This window comes from Odocoileus virginianus, chromosome 4 (genome assembly GCF_023699985.2).
Source record: "Odocoileus virginianus isolate 20LAN1187 ecotype Illinois chromosome 4, Ovbor_1.2, whole genome shotgun sequence".
Taxonomy (NCBI): domain Eukaryota; kingdom Metazoa; phylum Chordata; class Mammalia; order Artiodactyla; family Cervidae; genus Odocoileus; species Odocoileus virginianus.
The window spans coordinates 46,784,220-46,799,863 of record NC_069677.1 but is presented as its reverse complement, the minus strand read 5'-3'; the positions used below and the strand labels follow the sequence as shown (position 1 = coordinate 46,799,863).

The following is a 15,644-nucleotide window of genomic DNA, read 5'->3' as shown; positions in this document are numbered from 1 at the left end:
TCCTGAGAAATCTGTATGCAGGTCAGGAAGCAACAGTTAGAACTGGACATGGAACAACTGACTGGTTTCAAATCGGGAAAGGAGCACAACAAGGCTGTATATTGTCACCCTGCTTATTTAACTTATATGCAGAAATTCTGGATTGAATGAAGCACAAACTGGAATCAAGATTGCCGGGAGAAATATCAATAACCTCAGATATGCAGACGACACCACCCTTATGGCAGAAAGTGAAGAACCAAAGAGCCTCTTGATGAAAGTAAAAGAGGAGAGTGAAAAAGCTGGCTCAAAACTCAACATTCAGAAAACTGGTCCCTTCACTTCATGGCAAATAGCTGGGGAAACAGTGGAAGACTTCTTTTTTGGGGCTCTAAAATCACTACAGATGGTGAATGCAGCCATGAAATTAAAAGACACTTGCTCCTTGGAAGAAAAGTTATGACCAACCCAAACAGTATATTAAAAAGCAGAGACATTACTTTGCCAACAAAGGTCTGTCTAGTCAAAGCTATGGTTTTTCTAGTAGTCATGTATAGATGTGAGAGTTGGACTATAAAGAAAGCTGAGTGCTGAAAAATTGATGCTTTTGAACTGGTGTTGGAGAAGACTCTTGAGAGTCCCTTGGATTGCAAAGAGATCCAACCAGCCCATCCTAAAGGAAATCAGTTCTGAATATTCACTGGAAGGACTGATGCTGAAGCTGGAACTTCAATACTTTGGCCACCTGATGCGAAGAACTGACTCACTGGAAAAGACCCTGATGCTAGAAAGATTGAAGGTGGGAGAAAAAGGGACGACAAATGATGAGATGGCTGGATGGCATCACCAACTCAATGGACGAGTTTGAGTAGACTCTAGGAGTTGATGATGGACAGGGAGGCCTGGCATGCTGCATTTAATGGGGTCGCAAAGAGTCAGACATGACGGAGCAACTGAACTGAATACAAACACAAATCTTATTTATTCCCTCTTCTATTCTGATCAAAAGTCCTAGCCAAAACAGATGAGTATCTCAATTATTCATGATGATGGAAACACACAAAAATGAATGGATTGTTTTTGTATACTTATTTGTAATATTCATTCACTGTACCATCTCTTGCAAAGATAAAACAGAATCAGATGTCCAACTGCTTTACTGGTCTACCTCAATGATCTTTTTATGCTACCCTTTATACCATGATGGTGCTACTGCTACCAAGATGATTACAAGTCACTTTTCCTTATAGAAAATAAAAGTCACTTGAAAACACAGAATGAAATGAGACAAAATATCTGCCTAGTGTCCTATGTAGGATATTAGTATAATTTACAAACTTAATAAACTTATTAAACATATGAATTTACTAAAGGAAACATTTTCTCTCTTTTAAAAAACAAGTAAACAAGTTTTACTCCTAATGTGCAGAAGGCTCTTTTGGATCAGATCACAGGATCACGTTCAATGAACCTGTCAGAGATTTTAGGGTGCCAGGCTACTTAGGTGAGCTGCTCCCGGGCTATAATCATCGGCAGTGTTGTAATCAACAACCCATGTGCTTCTACAACAGCCTCAGATGCACTCCAGTATCAGCACCACCAGTCAGCGCCCCCTCTTCATAGCCTCCACAAGCACACACACACACACGCGCACACACACACTATCAGTTAAAAAATATTAAACTTAAGATTACTAAACTTAGATATTAAAATTTTCTAATCATACAACATTTAACACCCAATTATCTCTATTTCATCATTTCCAGGAGAGCCAAGTTTGCACTGTTTGCAACTGGTTTATTGTAAAAATGGAAAATCATGTACCAGTCCATATCATAAAGAGTAAAATATCTTACTTTCTCTTAATGTCTAAATGACAACTTATATTAACAATAAATATTAAAGATACTCAACCCCCTAATTTCATAAATGAAAATGGTTTCTTCACATGCTATTAAACAGTATTTAAAAATACTTACTTTATTAATTTTCTCTTTGGGATGTGTCAGAAGTGCAGGGAAGTGTGAAAGAGCATCACAGTTTAAAACTACTTGTGTTTGCTCATCAGTTCCAGTAACAATATTGCCTACAGCTCGAAGTGCTGCTGTCTGAAACATAAAAATATTTAATAATATGTTGTTCTATAGGAATCACTCCTTATACACAAAGGTGTATTAGGCAGGCTATGAGAAGTATCTTCATTCATTCATGGCAACCTGTATTTTTGAGCAAGTTGTGTCAGACAGAGGAGTGAATAGGACAGATACAACCTCAGTTCTTAGGGAGCCTCCGTTACTGTAAGAGGAAACGGTCAATAAACAAGTAAGTATGAAGGATAACTTTAGATAACAATTATGACTATACAGAAAATAAGATAATACAAAAGTTTTTGTGTGAACACGTTTTCAGTTTTCTTGGGTATACACCTGGGTGTGGAATTCCTGGGTCATATAATAACTCTTATTTTTCCAGGTACTGTCAAATTATATTCCAAAGAGGCCATACCATGTTACATTCTTACCAGTAATGTATGAGGATCATACTTTCTTTACATTCTTGCCAACACGTTACTGTCTCTTTGATTATAGCCATCCTGGTATGTATAAAGTGGTACTTCACTGTGGCTTTGATTTACACTGCCTTAGTGACGAATGATGTTGAACATCTTACGTGCTTACTGACCATCTGTATATCTTCTTTGGAAAACAACAATTTTTAAAAACCATTTAGAATTGGGTTGCCATTTTTTGTTGGGTTTTAAAAGTTCTTTATATAGTCTGGACACAAATCCTATTTCATATATGATTTGTGAATATCCCCTTCCACTGTGTGGGCTGTCTTTTCACTTTCTTGATGGTCTCTTTAGAAGTTTCAAATTTTGGAAGTCCAATTTTTTTTTTGGCCATTTTTTTCTTTGGCTTCTTGCACTGTCAAATCTAAGAAACTACTAATTCAAGGTTACGAAGATTTATGCCTTCTAAGAGGTTTATATGTCCAGATGTTTCATAATAGCTGTTTGATTCATTTTTAAGTTTATTTTTTAAAAAAATGGTGTGAAATAGGTATCCAACTTCATTCCTTTATATATGGATATCCAGTAGCCTCAGCACCACTTGTTGAAAAGATTGTTTTTGCTCATTGAATTTTCTTGGCACCCTTGTTGAAAATCAATTGATCACAAATGTATGAGTTTCTTTCTGGACTCTTGATTCTATTTCATTGATCTGTATGTCTATCCTTATACAAAAATCACAACATTTTGTTTTCTCTAGCTTTGTAGTCAGGTTTTGAAGTGAGAAGTCCCCAAACTTGATTCATTTTTCAAGACTGTTTCAGCTGTTTCTGGGTCCACTGTATTTTCAATATGGATTTTAACAAGAACTGCATTTCATCTATAGATAATTTTGGGAACCACTGCCATCCTAATACTGAATCTTCCAATCCACAAACATAGGTATCTTTCTACTTATTTAGGTCTTATTTCTTTCAAAAATGTTTTATAGTGAGCCAGTTTCTTCAACAAATAAATTTAATAAGCTAAAGAAAAAAGGAAGAGTAACAGAAACATAAGAACACAACTACTAAATGTAATGTGATGACCTTGTTTGAATACCTACTGATTTTGTCAAGTTGTGGAAAAAAATGAGGCAAAAAGTAAAATTCAGATACTGACTGGATTTTAATGATTATTTCTAAAGTGCTCTGGGTACTGTGAATGTTAAAAAAATAGGCTTACTTCTTACAGATGCAAGCTGGATGAAATTATACAATATCTGGGATTTGTGTCTAAGTAATCTGGAGGGCAAGTAGAAATATACAGGAAACCTACATAGTTCATTATTCTTTCTACATGCCAAAGTTATGGCATGAAAAATTTTTAAAATTTTAAAAAATCTGTATTAGTTATCAGGTAAGGTATATAACATTAAATTTCTTTGAGACCTGGCTAAAGTAAAGGTCTCAGCCCTATTTTCTCAAAGTCCAGTATTAAAAGTGAAGATGCATTCAGAAAAAACAAAAACAAAATGCAAACCAAAAACCTATACCAAGACTTAAGTACCACACTTAAGAAATGCAAACTTCATGATAAGAATTTAGTAGGAATATTTAAAATAGACTAGAAATACCCCTAAATGACAAAGTATTCTATTAATCAATTATTTCTGAATTTAGCTAAGTGTTCCTTCTTTTCTTTCAAGTGCTTTCAATTTTAGAGATGGGTTTTCATTTTGACAGCATAGTAATAACCTAAAGAGCTTTTTAAAGCCCAGATTTCTAGGAAATATAGCAGATTTACTGAAACAAATTCTAAAAGCTGGGCAAGGGAAACCAATTTTTTTCTTTAAACTTCACACACCTGATTTTATCATCTAGCCAAGGTTGATAAAGTGAATCTGGTTAACAGTTTTCCTTATGCTATTATTGCAGTTTACAAGTTCTTTGCCATTCTATGATTAAAGCACGCTATTTACCTAAGGAGGACAGGCAGAGCTTGTGGCACCTCCCTTTACCACCATAGTTTGACAGTTAGTGCTTGTAACTGTGTGAACTTTTCACCTTCTCTTTATTTGCTCTTTCTAGATGTAGGTTCCTTGGGATACTTCTACAGAAAGATTTTAAAATAATACAATAAAACAAAAATCAAAGAAAACGATTTTAAACAACTGGAAGAATACAAGTCAGGAAGCCCCCAAGCAGCACATTTCAGTACAAAGTCTTTATCACAGTGCCAGTGATGCTGAGCATTATCTAAACTTGCCAGGTGCAGTGAAGAAGAGTAAAAAAGGACAGCTGTAGAGGAAAAAAAGAGTAGGAGAGTGAAAGAAGAAAAATAGGGAAAGTAGGAAAAATAAAATCATCAATACTTGTTTCAGATGCTACCTAAGTTGCTTTAAGAACTGCCCTGCTCTACGTTAGAGATCAGTAATTTACAAAGAAGTCAACTGGGCTTTTTTTTTTTCTGAAGGAAAAGGGATATTCTTGTAGTAATCATACCTGATTTTCTCCTTCTTTAAAATGGGGATATAATAACTCACTCTTTTCCATCACAGATATGTTTTATTAGACTAAAAAATACTTTATAAACTATTGATATTATCCATATTTGAATGTCATGTTTAAAGCAGACAGTAGCATGTTTTTATTAATAAAAAACTCACCTGCACTTTAACTTCCTGGTGGCTGAGGAGAGGAACCAAATGAGGGACTATTCCAGAGTCTATTACCATTTGTATCTGTTCGTTGCCAGCATCAGTAAGGTAAGAGAGGGCCCAGACTGTATCTACCAATATCTAATGAATAAAAAAAATTCAGATAATCCTTGAATACTTTCTCATTTCAAAAATTGTTAACCATATGGACTAGCCTCTGATTGTTCTACCATCTTCTTTCTTCTGTTTGCTCTCACTTAAAATCACTGGAATGTTAGTCTTCTCTATGATACTAAGCATAATCAACTATGAATGTCTGTATCAAGTATGTTCATGTTCCAGTCATATTTAGGATATTGAGGTTAATTATGATCCCAATCACAGATTGATAGCCACTCCTCAAAGATACAAATATACAAATATTTTATGTAGCACATAAAATATGAGGAAAGGACATTCTCTTTCCCAAATGCTCAGATTGAGGGATAACAGGCCCAAGGACATTGTGATAAATGCATTTAGGTGGAAAGAGTGTATGTATCCAACATTATATGTATACGTATTCACAATAAAAACATCTGGGGTAGGTGAATACACTCAAGCTGTTCTCACAGCAGTACCATGCTGGCTGGTCCAAAGCCAACAGTCCAGTAGTGGGATTACAGTACTTTCATCTTTTCCAACCAGTCTGCTTTGCTCTGTAAAGCTAGAGGCAACTACCCAAACAGCAGAAGTCTCTGACAGCTACAGATAAAGACATTAAAAGCAACCACAGGTCAATCTGTGAGATCTATAATCAAAAAACATGTTCTGGTTTAAAAAAACAAAACAATGAACCAACCAACCAAACTACAATTTACATCAGCTGCCAAAACTACTTTTTTCAAAAAAGCTCATGTAATTAACTTACTATGATTATATTTCAAAGTACAACAGGCCACTGTGTTTCATCTTTGTATGTTAAGTCCTAATTAGAAGTTATGGCAAAACAAAGTATGACAAACAACTGTTAAGTTGCTAAATAATGCAATTATTGACAAAGACACAGTAATAAATAATTATGCCTGAAACTTTACTTTCAAAGCCTTTCTAGAATATGAACTCTATGTCAAAAGACAAGCCAAACAAGTCTGAAATCTGTAAGTTCTAAATCAATGTATATTTATAACATCCAAGAAGCCTCTAGAAGAAAACAGCACTTTGTCATTTTTCCTTTCAGGAATTCAAGAAAGCACTATGGATATTTTTTAATGTAAAAATAAGACATTGAATGAAAAAATTCACATATATAATGAAGTATCAAAACATGTGAGACAACTAAATTTCAACTTACAAAAGTAACTTCATATGCACTTTTTGTGTCAGCAAAGTTAAGTCTATGGATAAGTTTACTAATTACAACTCTAGTGTAATTTCAATATTTCACTTATGGTTTGTGGAAACAGTTTCGTTATTTTAGTTATTTTTACTTCTTTGATGGCCTGATTTCTAAGTGTTAACCTAAGAAGATTTTATTTTTAGTAAACATTATTATTTAGCAAACAATATTACTAATGCTAGTAAAAAAAGAACAATGCAAACTGGCTTGGGAAGTTCAAGATAACATCAAGAGCAAGAAAAACGGAGTTACAATCTCAAATGGACTAGAGTAAACAAGTGGAAAGAACACAATACAGCTCTGAATAAGGTCAACCAAGATGTCTGGTTTTTCCAGTAGACTTATAAACTTTGAGATTAATCTTTCTTGGAAATCTTTTAAAATATGAAAAATTTGACTATAAAAAGCCAAAACCAAAATTTGCTTACATGTGTGTTTTCTGTTTGCTTTTAAAGATCTTAGACTATGTGGAGCTATAAAAAATATCTTTAGAGCAAAGATCATGTTACTCTATGTATGTCAAACACATAATATAATTCTAACTTAATGCAGTATAATTTGAAGTTTAAGTTGTTCCATATCTTTAGAGAGATCTTGGCAAAAAGGTATTACTACCTAAGAAACTGAAGAAATGAAGCAGTTTGTCACACACTGATCATACCAAACTGTGTTTTTGAAGAACTACACAAGTTTCTGATGGATGCTATGTGTTTTGTCCATGTGATTTCCTTTTACCCACAAATTTCTAGCTCCTCTAACACAGGAAGGCTAAACTGACTTTATAAGCAGTTAGAGCTGTTTCCTACTTATTCATTCCTCCTGAGTTGCTTTTTCCTTTGCTCTCTGTGTTAGAAAGAATGAGTAGGATATATTTATTATGTTTAAAATCTGGTTTACACTGATTTTTCCCCCCTGTTGTTTGGATACTCAAGAATTATCTTTATACCAAGTGAGACCATTAGCAAAGTCACTATAAATGAATTAATAGAGTAATAATGAAATTAAAGAGCAACTGATGTTTATGGTTCGGTGTGAGAATGGTGTGTGAATGCAAATGCATGCATTAAGGCACATATGCTTTTTTTTAACCTTTCAAAAAATAACACCACTAGGTGTATGTGTTCTTTCACTGGCCAGCTGTCAAAATGAGCTTTCATAAAGCGATTATGAACAGTCAAATATATAATCTTAGCGAGAGCTTACTAACTGGCAACTTTAACAACTTCCAATGTAAGTTTTTGCAACACAAATACATAATATATGCACATACATTACTGCCCAGACCAAAATAACAGGCTTGATTTCACTTGGAATTTACATTTTGTGATATGGGTAAGCACAGAGTAAATATAAAAATACCAAACTATGTGTAACAGCTCTTGAACTAGGGTGAAGCCTTAAATATACATACACATAAAAATATATGATGGGAAGCATTTACTCACATTTACGTCAGTGTGATGAATTAAAACACAAAGAGCTGGAAGAATCTAAAGAGGGAGAAATATATAGATTTTTAAATATACATAGATAAAAATATACACATAATAATATCTATTTTAGTTTAAAAAAAAAACAAACACAAAACACTTGTTACCTCCTGAATGGTTTCCATTGGGGGTGGTGGGTCTTTGTGGCGACATAAGTTGACCATAACCCAAGTAACATTTCTTAAGAATGTTATAGGAATAGATGGACTTATGAAGGAAAGTAAAGGTTTCACAACTCCAAGACTTATGACATAATCTCTACACTGTGGCCCATCACCTGTAGGAAGGAAGATTTATTAGTACAATAAGTAATTCAGAAAACATAAAGCACTGGGTTCAATATGCTGCCTATTGTACTTGAACCATATACACTATTTTGATATATGCAACAGTTGAAGACAATAATAACCTAGCTCACATTTTGGGTCTTTGAGTCAAGAGATGTAACGTAAGGTACCAAGACTTCCTTTGTACATTATTCATGTATTCAAGTTTATATGCTGCTCACCTAGAAAATGCTTTTTTGCCATCTAAATGCCAGAAGCCTAAATAAGGTTTTCAAGTACTTGGTGAATAGAGAATTGTTACTTTTTGTCTTCTCTCTCAATGGTACTCAAAGTTTAAGAAAACTTCATGTTATAAAAAGAAATACATGGGAATACCATTACAGAGAAAAATATCTAGAATTTATACTGACGACCTGATGTCAAAGCAGAGAGAGTATTAACTATAAATTACTCTATGGACTTATAAACTATGTCTACAGTATTTGAAGATAAAATGTTTGTTCTTTTTGTATCCATTTATTCTACAGTGTCACTGGAATTAAAAACCAAAGATCAAGATGTGGTATTAATAGTTATAAATCTAAAATTTGATATAAAGTAAGGACTCTGGATACACAAATGATAGCATTCCTAACAGCAATATATTGTATACCAAGAACGGTTTATAGGGAAATCTGTCTATTTGAAAACTCACAACTGTGGGGCACTAACCATACTTCACCTTCCATCTTGGCCCCCAAAAGGGTAATAAAGAAGAGCTTTATCAGAGCAAGGCTGATTACTTCCATGCAAAAAAAAAAAAAAAAATCTGTGGCAAAAATAACTTTTAATATAATGGTACACAATACAGTTCAGACCCCAGATTTTTTCCATTCTCCAGGTTTTTGAATTTTTGAGTTTGGGTAAACTTAAGGTTGTAGTTAAAAAACAAATTCCTGAAATACTGCAGCTGTCTTTAATTATTCTTCTATCAGAGAAAACCAAAAAGGTACGGTAATCACGGTGGTCAACATTTAACGAGACTGTCTACATGACAGTCATAGAGACACCTGTATGATGACAACCTCGTGGTAACAGTGGACAACATTACTATATTTTACTGTACTAAAATCTGTAAGAGATATAAAAAATTTCAACTTAAGATTCTTCTCAGAACTGCTATTGTAGAGAAAAAGCTTGGTTTAAGTCTTACCACCTCCTTTTTTCTTAATATTTCCTAGGACAGTTAAGAGAGTTGAGGAATAAAATGGACCCGACCGTAATAAAGGAGGATGAGGAAAATACCTAAATCATACACATATTTTGTAATTATTCAAATAACTAAGAGCTGACTATATACAAAGAGATATAATGGCATAAGCAACAAAATGTTCCTTCTGTTTACTATGCATTTACACTATTTATGCTATTCATTTCTGTAAAATAGTTCATAAAAACTAGAACTGAAATGGCAAGCTGCTTCTCTTTTTCAACTCCTAGTAGGCATTTTGTATTACACAGTACATGATCACAACAACTGCTGGACTAGTATTATGAGCTCTAGACAAACCTATGATATTTCCCAGTGCCCACACTGCTTGCTCACAGACATTCTGATGGGGTGAATGGAGAAGCCTCAGGAAAAGTGGCACAGCATCTGAAGGAAGAAAACACATGCTATCATTTAAGTCTGAAGATACTGTTATATATCAGTTAGATTTTTAAAAAATTGGAAAAAAAAAAAAAGTTGAAAATACTGTAAACCGAAAACTGAACTTGTTTCTTTGCTGAAATTCCAAAAGAAACAAACCTATCAAAAAAATATATATATACATATATAAAATATATTCTCATTAAATGATTTTCATTAGATTAACAGTAGTACAAAATTTCTGAGTAGCAGACAAAACTGTCACCATCAAAATGACAGCTTCAATATACAGACAAACATCAAATTAAGTTGATAAAACTTTATTCACAATTAAACCGGATTTAAATTAAAAAAATTAATTCCTTATAGAGTAAGTATTATCTTCATATTTGAAAAAACCCTCCAATAGTTAAAATAACTTTTTTTTTCAATATAGAAATGTAAAATGGTATCACAGGGGTCTTTAACCAGGCCATGTGAGACATTTTGAATCAGAAAATGCTTGTTGCTTAACAACAAGGAAATACAGAGAGACATTTAACAGAATAATACTGCACTGAATAAATGATTCTTTCATTTCTTTTCCTTCTGATATTGCTTTGAAAAATGCTATTTAAGTACACAGAGATCAATCGGGTATACTTATGTGTGTGTGTGTGTCAGTCATTCAGTTGAGTCTGACTCTGTGTGACCCCATGGACTGTAGCCCGCCAGGCTCCTCTGTCCATAGAATTCTCCAGGCATGAATACTGGAGTGGGTTGCCATTTCCTTTTCCAATGGATCTTCCCAACCCAGGGATCAAACCTGCGTCTCTTGCATTGGCAGGTGGATTCTTTACCACTGAGCCACCTGGGAAGCCCTTAGACAAGAATACTGCTTATATATTTGAAGCGAATTTTCAAAGTACCTTCTTAAACTTATGAATTTCTTTGTTTAGTGTATGCTAAGTCACTTCAGTCATGTCCGACTATCTGCAACCCTACGGACTAGAGCCCGTTAGGCTCCTCTGTCCATTGGTTCTCCAGGCAAGAATACTGGAGTGGGCTGTCATTCCCTTCTCCAGGGGATCTTCCCGACCCACGGATCAAACCTGCGTCTCTACTGTCTCCTGCACTGGTAGGTGGGTTCTTTACCACTAGCACCACCTGGGAAGCAGAATCAAGTAATACTCATGGAAATAACTCAAGTTACAATAACATAACGCAGTGATTATTTCCTACTTACATTTGTTGGAACATAAACAACCAATCCTATAATAACAATGAAAAAAATTTCAAGCCATTGTCTCAAACGGCTACTTTATAAAACAGAAAATGTCACTCACTGGGATAAGATGACCAAAGTAACATACTTAAGTTGGCTTATTTCAACTGCCTTATGTGTTACTGCATTCAAAATAATTATTTTATAATTTAATAGCTCTATTCTTTCAGAAAAAGCACTGTTTTAAATAACCTGTTTTTGGAAAATTACAATTTTGTTTCTTAATAACCAACTTACTAGACTGAACTACTGCTTGAGTTTGTTCAGAGGTTCCAGATGCAATGTTTGTCAAAGCCCATGCCGCTTCAAACTGTAAAGAAGGACTACAAAAAAAACCAAATTGTTTTAAACAGCAGGAATTTCTACATTGGCCCAAAATATCTACCAACCATTCCTCCCTTCCAGAATTTTGAAAGTATTAAATATTTTGATGCAAATGATCTATATACCCAGTATTTTTTAACTTCCAATGACTATTTAAAATATCTCTTTGGTATAAAACACATATAATCCTCTCAAAGTGTCTTTACTTTTATTAAGAACTCTTTATTAAGATACCTGCACATTACTAACTAAACAGTTGTCTTAAGTAATTATCTGGATAAACTAGATCTTACTAATTTTTAAAGCTTAAAGGCTAACTAAATATATCACTCGCAAGTTCCCTTTTGATCTTTACCGTCTCTTGGTGTAAACATATCTTACATTGTTTTTCCTGCTGGCTTTTATCTCCATCTTATAGCCCTTCTCTTTTTTTCGTTGAAGATCAAACTAACTACTAAGAAAATGTTATCTTCTGCAAAGGACACACCCTAAATTATTTCTTAAAATAATGTACTTACTTGTCATCTCTTTCAAGACAATGGACTAAAATAGGCAATATTCCAGATTTTATTAAGTCATCAATTGGTGGATTACGATCACTGGACAAAAGCTTCCTATAAGAGATATACATATACGCCTTATGAAACTTAATGAAACATAATTAAATTCAAATTCACGTTTGATTACAATAAACTGAATATTTGGCACAAACACTCTTCCTGAAAGTTACTTTATAAATTTATATAATGCAATTTTCTCTATTACAAAAAGATTAATTTATAAATTCACAGAAATTATTAATAATTAGGAAAAATGGTAGACATGAACCATTAGACATGGTTCTAACAACCATAAAGACACGAACACTTTAACACTTCTTTTAAGTTAGGACAAAAGTGTGCAGGATGCTGGTACAAGTTTATAGCTGATACCAGTTTCCAATTCTTTATCCTACTCTATACAGTAAATTAAAGACCATAAAAGCTCAACAACATTGTCAACAACTAAAGGAAATGTTATTCCCCTATATAAACCAAGTGATACCTGCTAATTTACTATCCTATCAATGTAAACTCCTTGACTGAGCTTTGTAACATTCCACAAACTGACTCCCATTTTATTTGTCTAACTAATCCTCTATAATTCAAGGGTCAGTTGTCTCTCCCAACATTTCAATCTAATTTGCAGGCCCTTCAAATCCTATTTCCCACACTTGGAATGCTCTTTTTTCTGTCTATTCAAACTCTGTCTATACAACCTGTGTGTGTATGCTTAGTTGCTCAGTTTTGCCTGACTCTTTGCAACCCCATGGACTGTGGGCCACCAGGCTCCTCTGTCCGTGGGGAGATCTCCAGGCAAGGATACTGGACTGGGCTGCCATGCCTTCCTTCAGGGCATCTTTCCAGCCCAGGTCTCCTGCACTGCAGGCAGATTCTTGACAGTCTGACCTACTTTCTCTAAATTCCAAGAATATTTACATGGCATACAGCTACACTTACTGTTGAGCACCACTATTTTTTACATAGTTTTGCCTTCCTAATTACTTTCTAAACTTCTTACAGAGCAACAATTATTCCACATGCTTCCTCATAGTATTTTTCATAATATATGGCACAATTCTTTACACAAAGTAGGAAATAAGCCAGTCTTTAACCCAGTCTTTGTTAATCAAGCTTTCAAATTTGATAAAAGAAAACTTCTTTTTTACTACTTCACTAAGGACATTCTTAAAGAGAAATGATGGTTTTTCTCCAATTGCAAAATGGTACATACCACATACACAATCATTAGTTTGGTGACACTGTCTTGGTTTGTGCTAAGGTGCCAGTAATTTACCCAGCAATTTTGCAGTTTAAAAAAACAAAAGGCAAATAAAAGTCTTATTCTTTTTTAGAATTATTGTGAAAATAACAGTGCCTAAAGTTATCTCAGGATCTCCTAGGGATCCACACACTGTATTTTCAGATACCCTGCCTTAGGACTTTCATTATCTTGCAGAACTCATGTTGAGAAGAGCTGCTCCAGTATTATAATTAACGCTGACAATGGTGAGCATAATGTATTCATTTCTTAATCATTCTTCCTATTAACATTAATTTGTTATTTGAGATATGATAATTTCTGTGACTTTCTTCCTGTATTAACAAAGACCTTTCTAATAAGTTCTTTAACCTGTAGAGGGCAACACTGTAATCTTATAATTTCCTTATCTGTTCTAGGCCATTTACACTGAGTATACAAAAGTAGCAAAGTCTAATAAACATAAAAGGGACTCAAAGCACTGGATAAGATATTACATGAAGGCGTGAAGTCTTTTCCACTTTAAAATTCTATAATGAGTTAATTTCGTGCTTAAGTGGCTCTTTCCTACTGATAATTAGAACATAGGGTATTATTCTTATATATATAAAAAAACAAAGAAACCACTATATTGTACTATGATAAAACCATGTCTTCCCCAAGCTATTTATTAATACAAATGTCTCAGTGGTTAAGTTTCTCTGGCTTTTCTTTGAAATACGAGTGCACAGGTTTTACAACAGAAATGTGTGAAATGATAAGTAGGAGTTTCTGTAGCCCTAAATCTTAACATCTTGCAGCCTGTACACTGCTGTAGTAAGCTTTAATTCAACTTATCATTTGATCAATATGAAAATTGTGAGACGAATCAGCTACCCAAGCACAATCTGAAGAATCTCACTTTTAATAAAGTTAAACCTATTATTCAGTAAAGAATGAAAAGTTTTACACTGTTTTTCTATTAGTCTATAGCAATAACATGTCAAATCAACTTTTTTCCAGTGTTTGCAAATATTAAATGTACACTAAAGCTTCCAGGTATTAGTGAATTAGAAAATTGCTAATTTTAATTAGAGAATAATCTTACAGAATAATTTTTAAAATAAATTCATTAGGTCTATGACTATTTTTTATTGTTTGTCATCAAAGTTAACATAACAGGACTACTATATAGTAAAAATGCAAAAGAGAACTCCTAAGTTACAAACGTTAAATATGTCCTTAACTTACCTAGCAGCTTGAACTGCACTTAATTGAATTCCTTGGTTATCACTTGAAGCATTCTATAAAAAACCAAACAATTTGTGATGCAGATACACAATAATTAGTAGACAAGTTCAAGAAATATGAATGAGGGTGGGGGAGGGGAAATCAACTTACTTGAACTATAGCTTCTAGAGAGGTATTTTGCTAGGAAAAAGTTAGAGAAAATCAAGTTAAAAATTTACCTTGTAATTCTGTATTTATATAAAAATCTTTCACAGAATTTTTAAATTACCAGAATAACAATAACTTACCACTCTATAATCGCCATCTATGTCAGAGTCTTCACAGATATCTTCATGTGGTACATTCCTCCTCTTTAAGAGATGTTCATCTCTTTTATTCTTAAAAAAAACCAGAAATTCAGTTAAATTTTAAAAAGCTAAGTAGTTTCACATAAAAATTAGACAATCCTGTGCCTACAAAAAATACAAAGTGACTTTTAAAAGTAAAATGCAAATGCAGACAATTAAACCAAATTGTGAATTAAACACATAAACAACACCTATTTGAGCCCATCCAAACACTACATTTTTAATGAACTGTGAACAATGTAAAAACAAACTAAAAAAAAAAAAAAAAAGATTAAAAAAGGTAAGAGTATAGTTTAAGCCAGAACCAAACATACATATTTATTTAAAAGTACTGAACCATTTTATACATCATCTGGGAGCTTCTCTTTACCTAAATGCAAAGTCAAAGCAAAAGTTGGGCAGTTCAAAAATCAGACGAAAATTAACAATGTCTTACAAAAATTAAGGGCCACTTGAATTTCACCAAAATGTTCAGGACAAATTTTCAAATACATTTTCAACTAACCTACTTTATTACTTGAGAAGTTGATAAAATTTTTAAATGCCAAGTTCCTTTTATGGAGCAATTATTGTAAATAGCAGAACTATTAAGTATAACTATGACATACACTTTTTATAAACCATTTAAAATTACAGAAGAAAAAAACCATCAGATAATGTGTTTACCTCTATTTTAGATAGTTGACAAAATGCACCTTGTCAATTTCAACAGTTGTCAAATTTAGTCAATACCTCCATTTTCAAAGAAAAAAAAAAAAAAAAAAA

At 33.4% G+C, this 15,644-nt stretch overlaps 1 protein-coding gene and 1 non-coding gene across 2 annotated transcripts in view; both read right to left on the bottom strand.

Annotated features, from left to right (window-relative positions):
* The window catches only part of KPNA4 (karyopherin subunit alpha 4), a 59,623-nt gene that overhangs the window by 11,669 nt on the left and 32,310 nt on the right, over positions 1-15,644 (bottom strand). Inside the window, exons 3-12 of the mRNA XM_020913804.2 lie at positions 14,820-14,909; positions 14,683-14,712; positions 14,533-14,585; positions 12,021-12,116; positions 11,416-11,501; positions 9,834-9,920; positions 8,105-8,274; positions 7,953-7,997; positions 5,139-5,270; positions 1,959-2,087 (exon numbers count right to left, since the gene is read on the bottom strand). Of these exons, the coding sequence (XP_020769463.1) occupies positions 1,959-2,087; positions 5,139-5,270; positions 7,953-7,997; positions 8,105-8,274; positions 9,834-9,920; positions 11,416-11,501; positions 12,021-12,116; positions 14,533-14,585; positions 14,683-14,712; positions 14,820-14,909 (918 nt within the window). The remainder of the gene's footprint in view (positions 1-1,958; positions 2,088-5,138; positions 5,271-7,952; positions 7,998-8,104; positions 8,275-9,833; positions 9,921-11,415; positions 11,502-12,020; positions 12,117-14,532; positions 14,586-14,682; positions 14,713-14,819; positions 14,910-15,644) is intronic.
* On the bottom strand, positions 1,418-1,744 carry LOC139034944 (small Cajal body-specific RNA 7). Its single transcript, XR_011487512.1, has one exon. It is a non-coding gene; the product is annotated as a small Cajal body-specific RNA 7 (non-coding RNA).